Source organism: Symphodus melops (genome assembly GCF_947650265.1).
Source record: "Symphodus melops genome assembly, chromosome: 10".
NCBI lineage: Eukaryota > Metazoa > Chordata > Actinopteri > Labriformes > Labridae > Symphodus > Symphodus melops.
This window is the reverse complement of record NC_136700.1, coordinates 19,534,789-19,552,411: the sequence shown is the minus strand read 5'-3', so window position 1 is coordinate 19,552,411 and position 17,623 is coordinate 19,534,789. Positions and strand designations below refer to the sequence as shown.

General features: G+C 41.1%; 1 protein-coding gene across 5 annotated transcripts in view; it reads left to right on the top strand.

Annotated features, from left to right (window-relative positions):
- Positions 1 to 804: 804 nt before the first annotated feature.
- Positions 805 to 17,623, top strand: part of fli1 (Fli-1 proto-oncogene, ETS transcription factor) — a 31,969-nt gene continuing 15,150 nt past the window's right edge. For 2 of the 5 annotated variants that reach the window (XM_079353925.1, XM_079353921.1), the window contains exons 1-5: positions 805 to 948; positions 2,775 to 2,854; positions 11,663 to 11,874; positions 12,160 to 12,317; positions 13,163 to 13,366. In XM_079353925.1, the coding sequence (XP_079210051.1) occupies positions 2,816 to 2,854; positions 11,663 to 11,874; positions 12,160 to 12,317; positions 13,163 to 13,366 (613 nt within the window). In that variant the 5' untranslated portion in view covers positions 805 to 948; positions 2,775 to 2,815. Of the gene's footprint in view, positions 949 to 2,774; positions 2,855 to 6,921; positions 7,159 to 11,662; positions 11,875 to 12,159; positions 12,318 to 13,162; positions 13,367 to 17,623 lie in introns of those variants that run through there. The other 3 variants (XM_079353922.1, XM_079353924.1, XM_079353923.1) reach the window with 3 other exon arrangements.

The following is a 17,623-nucleotide window of genomic DNA, read 5'->3' as shown; positions in this document are numbered from 1 at the left end:
GGAAATGAAGTTAGTGAAGTGAGTGGGGTCAACTGGGCAGGAAAAGACAAACCCGCTGCAGAGGAACTCGTGCTGTGGCTGTATTCCTCCGGGAACTGTCACCATGAGGACACAGGAACATGAATGAAATGAATACACGCACACACAAACACACGCACAGTAAACAGCGTCAATGCTGCTTTAAGGTTGATTTTTTTAAAGGAAAAGTTCATATAATTTTACAATTCTAAAGGTTTAAATTTGTGTATTCGTCACTTTTTAACAGATATGTCTGTTATTTTTTTAAACACATGAAGGTTGATACTTGCTAATTAAACTGTATTAATTCAGTAAATACATAAAACAACGTTAGATATTGCTGGTGTAAATTCCTTCCTCTATTACAGACTTAATCGACGTCTTTCATTTTAGAAGGAAAGTTTCCAGGTAAAAGAAATTAAACAAAGTCATAATCCTGGGAGTAAAAATGATGTATTGACAATTTTCACTGTGCTTTTGAAGTTCTCTGTTTATCCACATGCGCAACTGCTGCTGCAGTACTTGAAGTGTTGTGTATTATTTTTTAAACCTCTGATGAACACCTCTGAGAACTCCGTCTCGTAACAATTAAAACATTACTCGTTTGTTTACCCTTTTCTTTACAAAAAGGGCTTTATAACGCAGATTTATGACGCTCTGCTTTTCCCTTATTTCATGGTTCAGTGGCCTCACACGGCAGGCAAGGGGAGGTTTTCGCTCGCTGCTCATTGGTCGCGGCTTTCCCATCTCAGCAACATTTCCATTCATGCACCCTGCGCTCCTTTACAGCCCCTTTCTAAATAACTCAACTGTCAACAGCATTGGGAAACAGCTTTTCCAGGACGGGACTAATTATTTAAAATTGGTGGAAGAGTGATCAGATCGAAAAGAAAGGAAGAAAAGAATAAACGACCGACACTGAAGCGACAGGTGAGTGAAAAAAAACAACCAGCTTTACCAAAGTGATTGGAGTCCGTGCAAGTTGTGCTTAGACAAACTCTGCAGCGAAGATGTGCATGCATGACAATAATAAATAAATTCCACATGTTTTAGGGTTTTTATTAATGATCGGTCAAATTGTAAACTGATTGCAATTAATCGTTATGAAGAAGTAGATGGTCCGGAATGAGTCTAATAGTAGATTAAAAGTATAAACTGCAGCTCAATCTTGGTGTTTTTTTATTTTTTCAAACAATATCTGTTTTAAACGTTTCTCTTTATATATAATCCGGGTTGAAGCTTTAGTTTTTAAAATTGAAAAACACTGTTCCCGATTTTTTTGTCAGCTCACCTTCTTACACTTTCACTCAAGTCTTTGCGTAAAAAGAAAACAATGGAATGCGTATTAGCTGAAAATCGGTTGGCTCTCGTTTATGATGGATAACAGCAAGGTAAGATGCTTAAAATGTAACACTAGAGGGGTCCCAGCCCATGGGGCTGTCTCGGAGGGAGGTTCACGCCGTTATTCACCAGTCCTCCTCTGCCTAATTGGCTGCAGATGCGGTACCCTATGCTCCTTTTACCGCGCAGAAATTGGATGCATTTGGGGAACTTTATGGGGCGAGCCTTGCGTTTGCCTGCAGGATCCAAAAACACACCAGCACGCACACACACACAAAGAAAGAAACATTGGTCCCATACACATACCTGTTTTTAAATTATGTCACGTTCTTATACAACTTTCTTCAATGGCTAGATTTTCATGGGCAGGAATTAAATTAAAAATAACGTGGATTTGTCCTAGAAATAAAGTGTAGCCCCCTGATCACGTGTATGTAGGTATACGTCAAGGCATTTAATTGTTAAATCAGCAGTCTCCTCCTCGCTATGATACAAGTGATATTGGGCCCTGTGATATTTGCCCAATATTACAGGGCCCTTAATATGCATCCACTAATTATACTAAAACGTAGAGTCGCTCAAAGGTTTCTGACTGTATGTTCATAATCCTGCGAGTCAGAGCTCTGAACAGGCAACTAAAGGGAGGAGGACGTCCTAATTGCCCTGCTAAGATATTTGGAACTTTAACGGTGCGTCCTGGTGCCAATATAGCGGTCTATATATGTTCATATGCTTAATCACACAGTCTATATAACAGCCATTTGTGACGGTATGTGCCACTGCCTTCCTAATAATTGCACGGGCTGGGAAGGGCTAAAGACACCGTCCTCTAAGTGCCCTTTCACCCTAGACTTTGTAAGCTGCACTTATTAAAGCGAAAAGTGTTTCAATATGTGGTAAGCTTGAGGGGAAAACTTGATGGGGGTTGGGATGGGGCCCTGTTCTTCATGCTGCCCAGTTCCTTTTGGAGTAATCCATCCATAGTAGCAGTAGTTCAGTGGTGTAATATCCATCTGTTGATGTTGTTAATGTACGGACAGAGGTAATTAAAACGTAGCCGTATCTAATAACTCTTACTACGCTGGAAAAAAAGGCTTCTCTCCGAATGAATCAAGGGATTATGTGTGCAGTCAGACATACAGGGGGCCATTAAGCAAATTTGACTTTCCCTTTATTTTGCTGGAAGTGGTAACCCATGAGTGCCCTGAAGTGGAAGTTCACAAAACCCGCAGAACTGTGTTGATGTATGCTTCAGCACAGACCTGTCAGGTCAAGTGGGCCCCGTCTTGGTGACAACAAGAATAAAAAATGATATTTTGTCTCTAAATAAACTTAGATAGCCATGAATTAAATCAATGTGAAAATCGAAATAGTAGCTATCTTATTGTTATTTCTGTATTATTTCTGTTTTTCAGGGCCCATTGGACACTTAGCACCCCTGGGCCTGTCTGTAGACATGTTTCAGACTGTCCCTGACACGTCGTCTTACGTCAAGGTAAGACACCACCGTCTCTACGAGCAGGTAAAGTTGAAAGGGCAAACTAAGAGTCTTCCTTCCTTTTCTTTTCTTTTCTTTTCTTTCCTTCTATGTTCTTTTTAACTCAGTCTGTGACGATCAACCATCGTCACGTAAACTATCTTGCAAGCAAGTCTAAAAGATAAACGTTTCTTGTTTCGTTTTAGTCTAAATTGAATGGTATGAAATAGCATTCCTGTAAATGTATATGAGCTTGATCTAAACAAGTTTTTTTCCACATCTGAATTCAACACATGTAGACACATTTTGTCTGCAGTCCAAATGCTTCTGTTATGGCTCGTTATCATATTTGACGTCACTTCTCTGTCTCTCGTGCGCGCGCTCCCTCTCTCTCGCTCTCTTTCCACCCAGTCCTGACTGTATAAATAAAGCAAACAGTCCACATCTGGTTTTCACATTCAAAAAAAAGGCATCATGCTCATATGGCGCATGCATGAATACCTGCAACTGCTACATGGCTACCTGAGACACTGGAACCATTTTAAAAACATCATAATTGTATATGACCATATAATATCCACATAATGCCAAGTTCTACGTGCACTTTGCTCGCAGTTGTGTCAGTTAATTTGGCTGGCTGCTTGACGTTTGCTCACATAGAGCAAAATATTGCTGAGGGTGACTGCTCAGATTGTGCCTCATTAAAATGGACCATTGTGCAGCAGCGCGAGCTATGGTAATATCTTCATAATCAAGGTATTTTCCAAGAGAGGCTTGCTAATGTTTTGAAGACTTATTCCCCCTTGAATAAAGGCTCTTTTCATCCAGCTTCAGCGTTTGTGCCACTGCAGAGAGACTCGGCGTTTCAGTGCTCGGAACAATTCCTGATTTGTTTTGAGAGAGTTGAATGGCTGAGATCGTTTAAAAATGTTTATTTTTTATAGTCTTGTTCCCTCTTAACAAAATAGGCAGGAGTCCAATGGAGGACAAACAAGGTTGTGGTTTGGGTGTAAAAGGCCATATGATAATGTATCCTTAATTTTCAGATCAGATGTTCTTTGCAGTGGAAAAGCAGCCTCGATTATCTGTTTTATCTGATTTCAATAATGTGTTTTTTTTTCTTTTTTTTTAAATTAGTATTATTCTGCCCAGACGTTGCGTGTCGTTTTGCGTGCAAGTGCCTCGCCCTGTTGCTTACTCTCCTTCAGGAGATATTGGTCAGAATATGGCACGCCTCAATACAAAATTTAAAGAAATATTCCTCATTCGAGCGAATCTACGGCCCAGCATTTGGTTTTGTTTGGTTAAGGCCAGGCGAGACTGGAACTCTCCAATAAAAATAAATCTCAAATTAATTATGGCCTAAAGCGAGGGGCCAGACAGTTCGTGCTTATGTGTGCTGCAGACTCCACGTTTTGCCCTCAGTATTTTGACTCTGACTGCCTTCTACCCCGAGAGAAGGAATGGTCTGGATACAAGTCTGCAGTCTAAAAAACAGCCAATTTTGAAGGCTCATATTGAAAGGGACTATTTCACCCAAACCAAATAGCTCCTCTTACAAGTCATTATTTTGATCACTTTCTTCACACGGAGCTGCTTGCCTTATAGTGTTCCACTGACTACACTGAAAAACATGATAATAATTGGACTACAAAGCAGTAGAAAACGATTAAGTAGTTTGGATTAGGTCACCTCAACATGCATATTGCCTTTAAAACCGGAAACACAATTTAGAAACAATTACCAGTGTTGCTCTCCACAGAGGGTCTAAAAAAATGACCTTGATTGAAGTTACCCCTTAACATTTAATGAGTTCTTTATACCATTGTTTTGGACATTTAAATCCTATGTGACAAATAAAAAGTTCTGTTAAGTTCTTTCATTCAGCCTGTAACCATTTGCCATGTAAATCTTAGTCGATCTTCATAGAAGCCTAAAAGGAAAGGAAAGGCCAAACAATTGAGAGTCTGCTGAACATAAACTCTGCATAGCGTCCGCCCACCCCTGGCTGGTTGCCCCATGCAGTGGAGAGACAGAGGAGCTACTGGGTCATGGTGTAAGGAAGAAATGTCTGGCTGTCTAGTTCCAGCATAGAGCCAGATGTTCTGTGGTTCCCTGTGTAAACCAACTTGCATCTGTTTATTGGCCTTCCAAAATGTTTGTTACCACTGTATTCATTATGGGTCTTGGTATAGGTCCTGGAACCCCAGTCACCCTAATGATTTCTTGGATGGCAGGTAATCTAAGAGGAGAGAGAGTGATCTTGTTTGATGGATATTTTAAATCTTAGAGAGCTCATATTTTACCAAACATTGACAAGTCCAGAGTAAGCTCAGACTTGTTATATTTAAATATAAATTGAAAGTGGCACACCGCAGTGCAAAAAAGGCAACTCTTTTTGGAGACATGCTTCTATCTCTGGTCATATGGTGAGTCATCTTAAACTAGTCTTTAATTTGTCACTTCATCACAAGCATCCCTGCAAAAAAACAAGCATAAATGATAACTTAGAGTCAGGAATGTATAGAAAAACAAAACACAGAAACTTAAAGAAAATTAAAAACCAAACCAGTCACTGAAGAGTTAAACAAGGTGTCTCCCTTAATTACACAAGTCTTAACTGGCCTCAGGCAGGAGAAGCCTTGACCCTTAGCAGGATCCAGATGTGGTGGTCCCAAGGGTAGGGGCCCTCAGCCCCACCAGACCCCCAAGTCGAGAGCAGACAGGCCGGCCGTGCTGTCAGTCGCTGCGGCGGCGCGCTCTCTGTTTGGCCACTCTGAGGCCGCTCCCCAAGGCAGAACCCCAACACTGAAAAAAATGTTCACCATCTTCACCTCAGCTAAATCGCAGAAACCTATGTTGTTTCACTATCAGTGCAATATTTATTGGTTTTCATTTTTTGTTGTTGAAAGTGTTTGAATAAAGTAATGGGAACTCAAGTACATTTGCTGGACGACCCTTTTTTATTTGTTCCCTCTCAGTCAAAATAAAAATAATCTGGGATAAAGTGCATTTTTCTTTGTCTATACATTCAAATTGCTCATTGCTAGTTATATATTTGTTTAGTTTGTCTTTAGAGCACATAACACTTAATAAAAAAAGTAAAATGTGACGATAAATCTGTTAAAAATCAAAACAAAAACAAAAACATACTCTTCTTGCAGTGTTATTGGTCTGGTCACGTTCAGAGCCGGCTCCATGTCTAGCATCTGCACTAAAATTATGCTGGAATTGATGAGGGTAATTTTATAGAGCACACGAAAAGGGGGGAAAATCCTACGTGGGGGAGGGGATTACTGGATTTCTCTTTCAAAATTGAGGGGAGTAGGGAATGATATCGAATATCTAAAGTCAATTGAATATCTATTATTGTGTTATGAGCAAAAACAATAATCTACACTGTGTCGTGTTTTCTGTTGACACAGGCTGCATTTCATTCAATGCTGCGCTGAACAGCAGACGCACACGTGTAGCACAGACCCGCAGACTGTAGTGCGGTTAGGAGCTGAATGCTTGGATTTTATTAATGGTGTTTCAGGAAAACTTCACAGATGCTTCACGGAAGGCTGTAAGGGGGGGGGGAAAAGACAAGGTTGCAACTCTTAGGTGTTCAGGTTTCTCTCCTGTGTTGATTTAGAGCTCCTTCAGCGGCATGTCTGAGAAACATCTGTCCAAAATCAAAGATAAACTTTATTCAGTGTATCACTTTCACTATGAAATATAGGATAAAACAGAAAATGGGCAGATTTATACGAGGATGGAGGCATGGCCAGATGTAAGTTCGAAGTGTAGGCGTGAACCGAAAGTGTTCAAACACACAAGATCACAAAAACAGCGACAGAAAACCGCATTCCCTGAAACCTCTGTGAAATGCAGAAATAAGTCACAGGTCGGACAAATAGTAAACGCTTCCACACTATCCGTGATTTTACTGGGAAGAAAACAACAAAGCCCCCCTTTTTTTTACAGCAGGCTCCACAGCAATGGCTGTGCACAACGCAGGCAGTCATCCTGTAAATATTTCCGAGCAGAAAAACATAACAGCGGAGCGAACACTCAATTGTTTTCCCTGCTTATCTCTCTGGGACAGTATCCTGCTTTTTTGAAGGCAGGGCTTTCGGTGACACACAGCTTCCTTCTCAACCTTCTCAACAGTGGTGACTTCACTTCCCAAATTTAGAGGAAAGAAAAAACTCAATCCGGCAAAAGTGTCTCTTTCTCTCCGCCACATACCGGGGGCTGGAATTAATACAGAAGCGTGTCATGTTCGGGATATTTTCGGGGTCCGCTGAAAATTGCGCAAAATGGACGGAACTATTAAGGTAAGGGTGGAGAACGGGGTGTATGAGTTTGTGGGAGACTTCTTTTTCGGAGTTGCGCCTCCTTTTTTGAAGCAATGGGTTGAAATGCCCCTCTGTTTGGGTCTGTGAGTGGAGACCTTCAATCTGACGACCATGAGCGGCTTTTCTGTCTCAGCCTGAAAGCGGTAACAATATATTCTTCCTTTTTTCTTTTCTTCCCACTGTCCTTTAAAAAAAAATCTGACTGGTTGAATTCAAATCAGAGTCACGCTTTGGGCTTGGGGACTAAGCGCACAATTACGCACGTCTGGAAGGGCAAAAGGAGTGGATATGTGTTTCAGACAACACATTGTTGGCTAACTTCAGTGTAGGTACACGTTTTCCTCGAATTCAGTGATTTAGTTTCGTCTGACAAACGGGAATTAAGCAATAGCAATGACTGGATGTACGCTGGACACGATGTGTCGACCTGCGCAACGGCGGTATGGCACATCGCCCGGCTCGGTCAGAAGGTCCTGTCGTATGTCAAAAAACATGTGATGGTTTGGTAATTGGATTATTAATATATATTTATGTTGTCTTTGATGCTGTTGATTAGTGTTACTTTTCTTCCTCCGAAGTACAAAGACTTTTGTTAAAGTGTAAGGAAAGCTGTCATTTGGTAACTTCACTGAGTAACTGTTCAGTTTGCATAACTTAAAAACCACAAGGCTTCACAATGATACCTTGGCTTGCTCCTCATATAGTTACTCAACTATTTTGAAATGGTATGTTTGTAGTCGAGAGCTCTGATGTGCTCTAACACCAGCTACTAGCCACGACAGTCAACTCCTGGATGCATTATGGCTGCGGTCACCAGATGTTGAATGGCAAGTCCCGATTAGCTCGTTTTGCGATGCTTCAGTCTGTATCCTCCGGTTAGAAAGCGGGAGCTAAGCAGGCTGCAGAATCAGCATTTACTGTCATTGTTGCTGAAAAGTAAAGCGACTTGTTTTCTGTTGGGAACTTAAAGTAGCGGGTTTGCGGCAGCTGGGTGTGGTGTGAGTTTTGGAAGAGTGTAAACGTTGGCCAGACAAGAATGTCATACTGCATATAGTCGCTTTAATCTCGTTATGTGCCGCTCAGAACCCTGTGGTTGTTTTCTTGTGTATCAGGGGTGAATGTCATGTTGCAGAAGGACATGAATGTCTCAACTTAGATGATTGTAACAAAGAAGGAGGTTGTTACAATTCATGCAATCATAATTGAATCCTCGGGTATAAATGACGGGCTGCTTGTTGCATTCATGCTCGCTAAAAGAAAGGAAGGGCTCTCTAGCCATGAGAGCTTCCTGTTCTACACAATCTTTTCCTGACAGGTTTCCTCTTCCTCTTTAAACAAAGAGCAGGAATGCCCCCCCTGGGTGGCTCCTACTAGCTGGCTGTGTGTGAACGTCAAACAATCACACGTGTAGTCTGGATGTAGAGCTATTGCATATCCAGTCTGCTCCAGACGCGTCGTGACGCATTTAGAGAGATGGACTAAACAGAACAGAGGTGGCTCCCAGCAGGTGTCACACTCACACAATGCTTGTTATGGTGATTGCAGTTTAACTTTTTCTACCTTTGTCTGAAGTCCTGTAATATGATCAAGTTACAAACACTGAGTTATGAACTTTTTTCTGAGATAATTGTATTTATTTTTTGGTGTTGATTATCTAAATAGATATTCAGATATTGTCCTTGCTAAAAAAAAAAAAAGTCACTACAAGAGGCACATAACCACTGAAATTATCTGAGGACATAGTGGGACAGACTGACTGAGAAAAATAGTGTAACCGCTGGTAGCTTTTACTGGCAGTATGTTCACCACAGATACTGGAAAGAAAACGTAGGCACTGGTCTGTCAACCTCCCAGCTTTTCTTCACGAGTGTGGTGTGTCCTATTTAAATAAAAACATCTGCAATCTTGATGGGCTCCCACCACTTGCCAATCATAGAAACAATTGCACAGGCTGATATGTCAGAGTAAATATAACGTGCAACCCTCATAGTAGTCTTCCAGGCCCTTATCGAGTAGCAGTGAGACATTCCCTCATTCTCTACTTTATCATCCACAGACTAGCTGCTGTGTTCTGCTCAGATAGAGAGTCCCGTCACCGGTGTTCAGACTATGATGGATTCACTGATGAAATCAGTGGAAAATCTAATTCTGGCGAGATGGTTAAATGCTTTGGAGAGGTTCAGCTTTTTCATCAAACCGTTACTCTGAAGAGTAGTAGCTTATCTGAGGAGTTCAAACTTGTGTCTTGTATTTTAGAAGATTTTAAGTAAATTTAGGAAATAAATGACAAATATAGCAAACACCTCAACTTTCACTTTTGTTTTGTGTTAGTTTTTGTACAGCTGAAATGGTTTCAATATCAAATCCATTTATTCCAACTTTAGAAAACATAACGGCCATGATGGCAGCCAATCAATATAGTGCTGGCTTCCTGTTTAACCACGTTAATGCAAAGGAATGCAGTGTTGTGTGTGTTTTTTATATTCAAAATGAATGAATTTTGAAGCAGTTTCGTCATCTGAATCCTAATCCTAATCCTGTTTAAAAACTCTGATCTCCTTTAACAAATAGCATCAGTTACTTTCTTTTAATACAAGTATTTAATACAAGTATTAAAAGAGAGTATGAGAGAGTATCATGAGAGATATTCGACATATTTCATAAAATGTAGCAGCAGCTGTAACCATCATTAAAGATACCCAGGTACTGATTATTGTAGTTAAGAACTGTAAACAGGTTATATTTTGTAGATTCAGCCTTTAAAAGAGAGAGTTGTGAAAGATCCTCCTTGCCATTTACAGTTACTGTTGCGTTGGTGTATATATTTCCATCAACCTACTCATGTAGCAATGACAAAATGTGCTTTAAAAGGAGACATGTGCAACAGAAACGGGATAAGTGAAAACGTTCTACTTGCATGAAAAGACTCCGAATGGAATGATTTTAAACCTTTGTGGGATCATGAGGATTTTGCTTTCATTTTGCTTTTCATTTTAGAGAATGCATAAAAGCTACGTGTTGGAAATATCGATCAATGAATATCAAGTAGCATTTTCTCCCTCAAGCAGATATGTGGCATTTGGAATGAAATAATTCAGTCCTCTGGAATTAGACACGTCTCGGTCTAAGCTGTGCCATCAGATCCAGATGTGCATCAGACCCAATCCTAATCCTCAGCAGAACCATATGACTCTAGTGATTCCACTTCATATTGTGATTTATAGGTTTTTGTGTTCGTTATAGTTAACAATTCTAGATTAAGCAATTACTACTTTGTCATTCTGGCACAGTTCTTAGATGGTGCCAGTGCCCAACTCTATTCATTGTGGAACTTTTGGCAGTGACATCTGCGTCTTCAAATGTAACCTATCATTTACAATACATGCTATCCGTCCTAGACGTTACACGAGGAGCATGTTTGAAACCACGTAATAACTTGGCCGGCACTACGTTTCTGAGTTTGTTTTCTTTAATAAACTGACATTGCTCCAGCTGAGCCACAGCAGAGGGGTCGGTGTAGTTGTGACCTCTTCTGCTTCTGTTGAGTCTTCAGCCATGAAGGGACGCACAAGACAGACATTTCAGGGCATGACAGGGGGATTGAAGTGAAGAAGATACTGACAATGAAAGATAGGAAATTATAGTAAAACCAGGATTCTGTGATATGTTGCTAAGGACATTTGTTTGTCAGTGTTCATCAAATGTGAGAAAATAAGACTTTTCTTTCTTTGCGTGAGCTGATGGGTATTAACTGGTAGAACAGCTGAATGTATGAACAGATAATGTCAGCAACGCCCAAGCTCACAACTCGTCCTTACTCCACTTTGGGCTCGATTGAAGTCATGCAAACATCATGCTAACATCAACAGGAAGCTACAGTTGCTACGTGGGCTGTATACACAAACTACTTAGGATGCCAGACTGCGATATGACCAATAACTGCACGTAATTGCTGTAAACAACAATGCACAAGAGAATTAAAATTTGATATCACAAGTTTCAGTTTGTGTCAGAAGAGACTTGCTGAGGGTAAGATGAGAAGATTTACGCCACTGTTAATCCTGCCTGCCACATAATATGGAACCACAGCAAAAGCAAAATGAACCATGTGCCTGCACCTCTTACAATATTTGATTTACACATGTAGCTCACTTACAGAGTATGTTGCAAATCATTTGAAGCTATGTCCTAGGCAGTCCTTCAGGGTCTGTAGGCAAAATAACTAAAGTTTGTTTAATGGCTTTAGATGTGTATGTGTATTGTGTTAAAGCGGCTAGTTTTTTCTCCACCTGTCTTTAAGCTAAGCTAAGCTCACCAACTTATTTTTGCAATGTGTAATGTAATTTACTGCAAACTAAATACTTTTTATTTAAAAAAAATATATTGTACGTTTTGATTTTAAGTGTATACATAACACAAGGTCTTCGAAAGTGAGGAGTGAAGGAAATACCAAGAATCCTATACATGTTTCTTCCATCTACAGGAGGCGCTATCAGTGGTGAGTGAAGACCAGTCCTTATTTGAGCCTCCGTACGCTGCTGCTGCCCCTCTCCCCAAGACAGAAATGACTGCATCTGGCACACAGGACTATGGCCAGACCCACAAAATCAACCCTTTACCCCCACAACAGGAGTGGATCAACCAACCAGTGCGAGTCAACGTCAAGAGAGAATATGAGCACATGAACGGATCCAGGTATGGAATAACAACCACTCCTAGTATCATACGTAATACGGGCTTCAGAATAATAAACATATATCTGTATTAATTGGAAGGGAAACACAAAAGCTTTTGCTTTGACTGCTGGGATTTTTTATTTAACAAGCCATTTCTTTACCACAATATCTCTTTGAGAAATTTGGCCATGGCAAGTGTAGTGCTGAAAAATCCCATGCTAAAGTCAAAAAAGAAAAACCCAATATGTACCCAATGTATCTATACCATATGTTGCAACTGTCTTCTGTTTGTGTGTTTGTGTAGCAGAGAGTCTCCAGTAGACTGCAGTGTGGGTAAATGTAATAAGCTGGTGGGCAGTAATGACACTTCATCTCAGATGAACTATGGAAACTACATGGACGAGAAGAATGCTCCTCCCCCCAACATGACAACCAATGAGCGGAGAGTCATTGTACCTGCTGGTAAGAACAGGTTTCTCAAACACACAACAAACAGAGGCATACCCGTATCAAATATGAGGTTGATATGATTAAGTTTAATCTAATATCTTTTTAGCTGCTTCATTGGGTAAACCATTGTTCTAGTTGTTTACGTCATGGGATTACTTTCTTAAGGAAGAGATGTATGCCTTTTCCATAAATGTTTTCATTAGTTTCACAAACTTTATCTTTCATTATATATCAAATTACACAGTTTACAACATGACAATTTCTAATTATAGCCACACAAAACAATTTAGAGGCCTGTTTTGATTACACCGTAAGACTGATGCCAAAGACGGGTGATTATTTTCCAAGAAATTAGCACATGTGATGAATTAACGCTGAAAGTAGAATTGATATATTTTCCTATTAGAAGGCTACAGAAATGTTATTGCTAAACTGATCCAAATGGTCACTCATCTATTAACTTAATAGAAGCTCCACGGACACCACTCCTTAACCACAAGTGGTAAATCTGGGGTTTGGTTTCAAAATTTGCTGAACAATATACAAGATTTAGGGGATTTCAGAGCCAATACTACGTTGTGGAAGATATTCTATTGAAGCCTCATCTCTATTGAAACCTCATCTCAGGACTCATCGCAGTCATGCTAACACTATCCATGTGATAAAAAAAAACAAAGAATATTTACAACTATCTGAACAAGGTCTGCTACTGATATAAAATTCTGTTTCCAATTTGTACATTTCTCCCCTGCACTTTACCTTTCCAGACGTGAGACATGTCCAGCTCCGAGCATCTGTTCAGAAACAACTGTAACAGAGTCAAGCTTCCTCTTACTTCTTCTTCTGTATTCCTGCAGACCCATCATTATGGTCCCAGGACCACGTGCGCCAGTGGCTCGAGTGGGCAATCAAGGAGTACGGCCTGTTAGAGATTGACACAGCCATGTTTCAGAACACAGACGGCAAAGACCTCTGCAAGATGGGCAAGGATGACTTCCTCCGGCTCACCACCATGTACAACGCAGAAGTGCTTCTCTCTCATCTCAATTACCTCAGGGAAAGTAAGTACCTGTTTTGCAAATAATGTGTAAAAAACCCCACAAATGAAGACGAAATCAACCAACAAGATGTACTTCTCTCTTTTCATCTCGTATTTACTTCTGGAAGAGAAATATGAGAAGAAAAAAAACGAAGAACATTGGCAGTGACACTATTTTTGTCACTCCGCTATACTCATGTTGCAATAAGTAAACAATGACATTGCTTTTACTGGAAACTCATGTCTCCATAATAACTACTTAGTATAAGGCAGGGTTGTGAAAACCGAGAAGGTTCTTTCCAGTCTCGAGATAACCATCCACTGCATCCCCCACTTGACTTTGCAGCGCCTTATTCCACATGGTCGCGAAAGATGAAGGCCAGGTGCATTGCCTCAGGAATCACGCTAGGCCTTTTGTCTTCAGCACGGCAAAGAAAGTTGATCTGCAATTTGCAATGGCGGCAACTAAATTGGAAACGGTAACCTTTGAAGAGTTCCTCGAAAACAATCCTGGTTCACATGTTTCGGGAACTCAAGCATTTTCCGCGGCACTATGCAAATGACATTTTGATGTAAGCTGTAACATCTGGCATGGCTGTTGGTTTAGATACACAGTGATGTCTGGTCAAGAAAATAGGAACACATTGTTTTCCATAAGGTCATGAATAGTGTGAATATTGAATATAAAGAGAACAGTTTGTCCCATCTTTGAATTCTTAGCATTTTGTAAAATGGTGATAGCCGCTTCTGCCGTGGCTGAGATATCATGACACCGAGTTGGGTGGAGTGACTGATGGCTCAACTAAATTTAAAATAACTTCCAAAATACTGTGATGGGCCACAGCGTGATGTAATGGGAACTGTATTTTGTGGGTGTCAACAGTTTTCTCTATGCACGGCGTCTGGGCAAAGAGAGATGCTTGTCATGAGTATAACAGCCTCATTGTGCAGCGCTGCAGCGGGTGGATCTGTCTGACCGCCACTGGGCACACTCCACCAAGCAGTTTTCATTACGGCCACTGGCTGCGGGACTTAGCCACAGCTTAGGCGTGCTGCACCGCGACTTTGCCCAATGCTGCCCTTTTTTTATTTAGACCTTGTGTGTTTTGGAGACAGAAGAAATGTCTCGGGAATCCTCTCCACTTGCCAGTTAAAATTGCTTTGGATCGGTTCCCAACAATCAAAAAGATGAATGCTCCTGTCCCGTGCCTGGACTGACTGACCTGTTTTGGGGCAGGTCTTTGAGAAGCAGGCAGTGTGTATTATTGACATTGGGAGCCTCAGGGCAAGAGGAACAATGTTAGTAAATGAGCGTCTAAGGAAGACTGAGAGGGAGGAGGAAGAGGAGGAGGGTCGAGGCTTAATGTAGACCCTGCGGGGCTGATGATTTGGAAACTGAAGCCGTTCTCTTTTCCCCCCACAGCACAAACAAACACAATCACAGACAAGGAGTAACCCCGTCCAGAAAAGAGACCTCTGGCTTCACTCACGAGAGCTGGAGCTTGGCCGAGCTTTTCGGAATACAGAAAAAGGGAAAGGAGGGAGAGACGGAGCCAAAACCTGGAAGTATTAGTGACTCCAGATAACGTGATCTCTTCCTCCTTTCCCATTCACCCATTTATACATTACCCCCATATCCTCCTCCAAAAGTTGGATGGTCCAAGGGGGTACGGTTTCATTTCTACACATCTGTGTGCATCATGTGTGCCTTTGGTTCTGTTTATTGAACCTTTGATTAACATTCCTCAAAGTCATTAAGCTCTGTATGTACACACGGCACGGGGCAAGGACACGCTTTCCCATCCTACAGCCATACAATAGCAAAACAATCTCGCCAGGTCATGTGCAGGAATACCATGCAGACACCAACACTGGTGCAACCGCTGGCACAATCACAAGATCTGTCTGGATTCCCAGCTGCTTGCAGTAACAAGGGTAGTTGCCCATGCATTATTTTGGCCTCATTGTTGGTCACTTATCCAGATTTTTATAAGTAATGGCCGCCCGCACCCCAATGTGCTTTCAATTTGGAATGCAATTTGAGAATTTGTTCAAATTAGTCTGTCAAGGAGGGACCACGGATTGTTTGCTTTATCGCACCCATGTAGGTCGGTTTGATACCACATGTGCTGGAAAAGGAGCTGAGCAAAACCTCAGACAACGAAAGCCTGTATCCTCCGACGCACAGAGATGCAAGAGGAGAAGGAGGAATGAGAGGGGGGAAGGCATGAATGAGTCAGAAGGCGGACAATTTAGAGCAAATATACTGAGGATCTAAAACAACAATTTCAGAAATTGGATGAAGAAATATGTCCTTGACAGATGTACTGTATTTCACAGTAGTTATTTGAGGACAAGAGTGTGAGGGTGTGAGCAGGAGAAACTGTTAAAGTAGGCGAGTGTAAGCTCGAAAAAGAAGTCCTGGGGATGAACTATTTTTTAAGGATTGTGTGGAAATTGTCCGAGGTGGTCATGATTGAGTGCTGTTGGAGAACAGCAATAGTTCTGTTTCCCAGCTGTCGCTGTTGCTTGTGTGTCTGGATGGATTTACAGTGAAGGAGTCAAGACAGAGAGAGAGACAGACAGAGAGAGAGAGTGATAAGTCTGGGCTTCTGCACTCTGCAGCTCGCTCCAGAGTGGGGGACATTCTCGAGCCCTCAATAGTTTATACAGACCATAAACATCTGGGCTCGAAGGCTGAGTAGGGAAAAAGGAGGTCTGGAGAGCTCTCTACCCTCCTTCTCCCCTCACAACATTTTTATTGAGCTCCCTTTGCATTAGTTCTTTCTATTGGCAGATTATCACCGGTGCAGAGGGGCTCAGCAGTCTGGCTCTGTGCCCTTTACTGTTAGCTGTCTGCTGTTAGCCACCATTACAGAGCAGTTTGTGGCTGCTCAATGATGGCTGGGCTGCAGAGACTTTGCGCTTAAGGAATTTATGTACATATCACATTAGCATAAGGGGAGGTGGATAATAAGCAGTTGCTATTCATGTAAACACTGAGATGAGCTCAGCTGTAATTTAAGCTAGCTTCTTAGAGGTCCATGATAATTGTACTTTAGTTAAGTTGCCAGTTAAGTATCATGATTTGGAGCTATTCTGTAAAACCTTGGAATTCAGTCAGGGATGTTTTTCAGCTTTATCCTTAACATGTTCATTATTTTGTATAGTAACTTTAAACAAAATCATAGGGTTAATTTATGTGGGGGATCATTTGGATTATGGCAAATGCTTGAACAACCCACACCTGACTGGATTGGTGGGTGTGTTTAACAGAAAAGGAAGTATTTAAACGTTTCAAATGCATTTGAGGGGAAATAGTTAGTCCAAACAAAGTTATAACAATGACATAACAATGTTCGCTATGGGATGTGAATGGTCTTCAATCCTCACATTGTTGATCCATCCCTGAACCGCTTCATTATTTGAGAATTAATCAAATGACCTCTTCAGTTCTTGTCTGTTTAGGACAGTCTCAAACACTCAAGAAGAATGGCGTTGTCAGCTTACCAAATGATTTTAGATTCAGGTCATGCTGTGGGACAGGTGTGTTGTGAATTTCCTTTCATTTATTTCAACTTCCTTTTTTGTGCTTTAGTGGCCAGAACAAAAGAAAACGGCTTTCACGTTAGCATACACACGTTTCAATTCCTTTACTAAACCAAACCTTGACAATGAAGAGGAATCCCTTTTGTAATTTCATGAAAAGAGAACGTCATGTGCAAAGAGTGTGAAGCAACAATTCTTGCCAGAGGAAGGTGGCAGAACAATTCAAATTATTTTAGAGGTAGTGTGAAGTGGATTAGTTTGCTGTAATCCCTCTAGTTTATGAGAGGATTGATAGCAGTTTAATTGAACCCAGTCTCACAGTTTTGCGTAAAAATAACACAACATTGTAATGTTGTGCAATGCATACGCCAAATTGCAATTTTGCATGCATATGATACGCCCAATCCCTAACTTTCGTCAGGAGGAGTCAAGAGGTTACCCATAGACAACTATTCTAACCTCTCCCAATCCCTTTTCCTAACCTTAACCCGTCGGTATGTGTTGCAATGCGTATCATATGCACTATTCTAACCTCTCCCAATCCCTTTTCCTGACCTTAACCAGTCCCGTTTCCTAACCTTAACCAGTCAGTATGTGTTGCAAGGCGTATCATATGCACGTAAAATTACTAAAACAGAGGAAATGTGATCCTCTAAGTACCTTCACTATTCTCTCAGTTACAGTTGAAACTACACATCTCGTCTGCTGCTGATGTTTGCCACTTACTAAA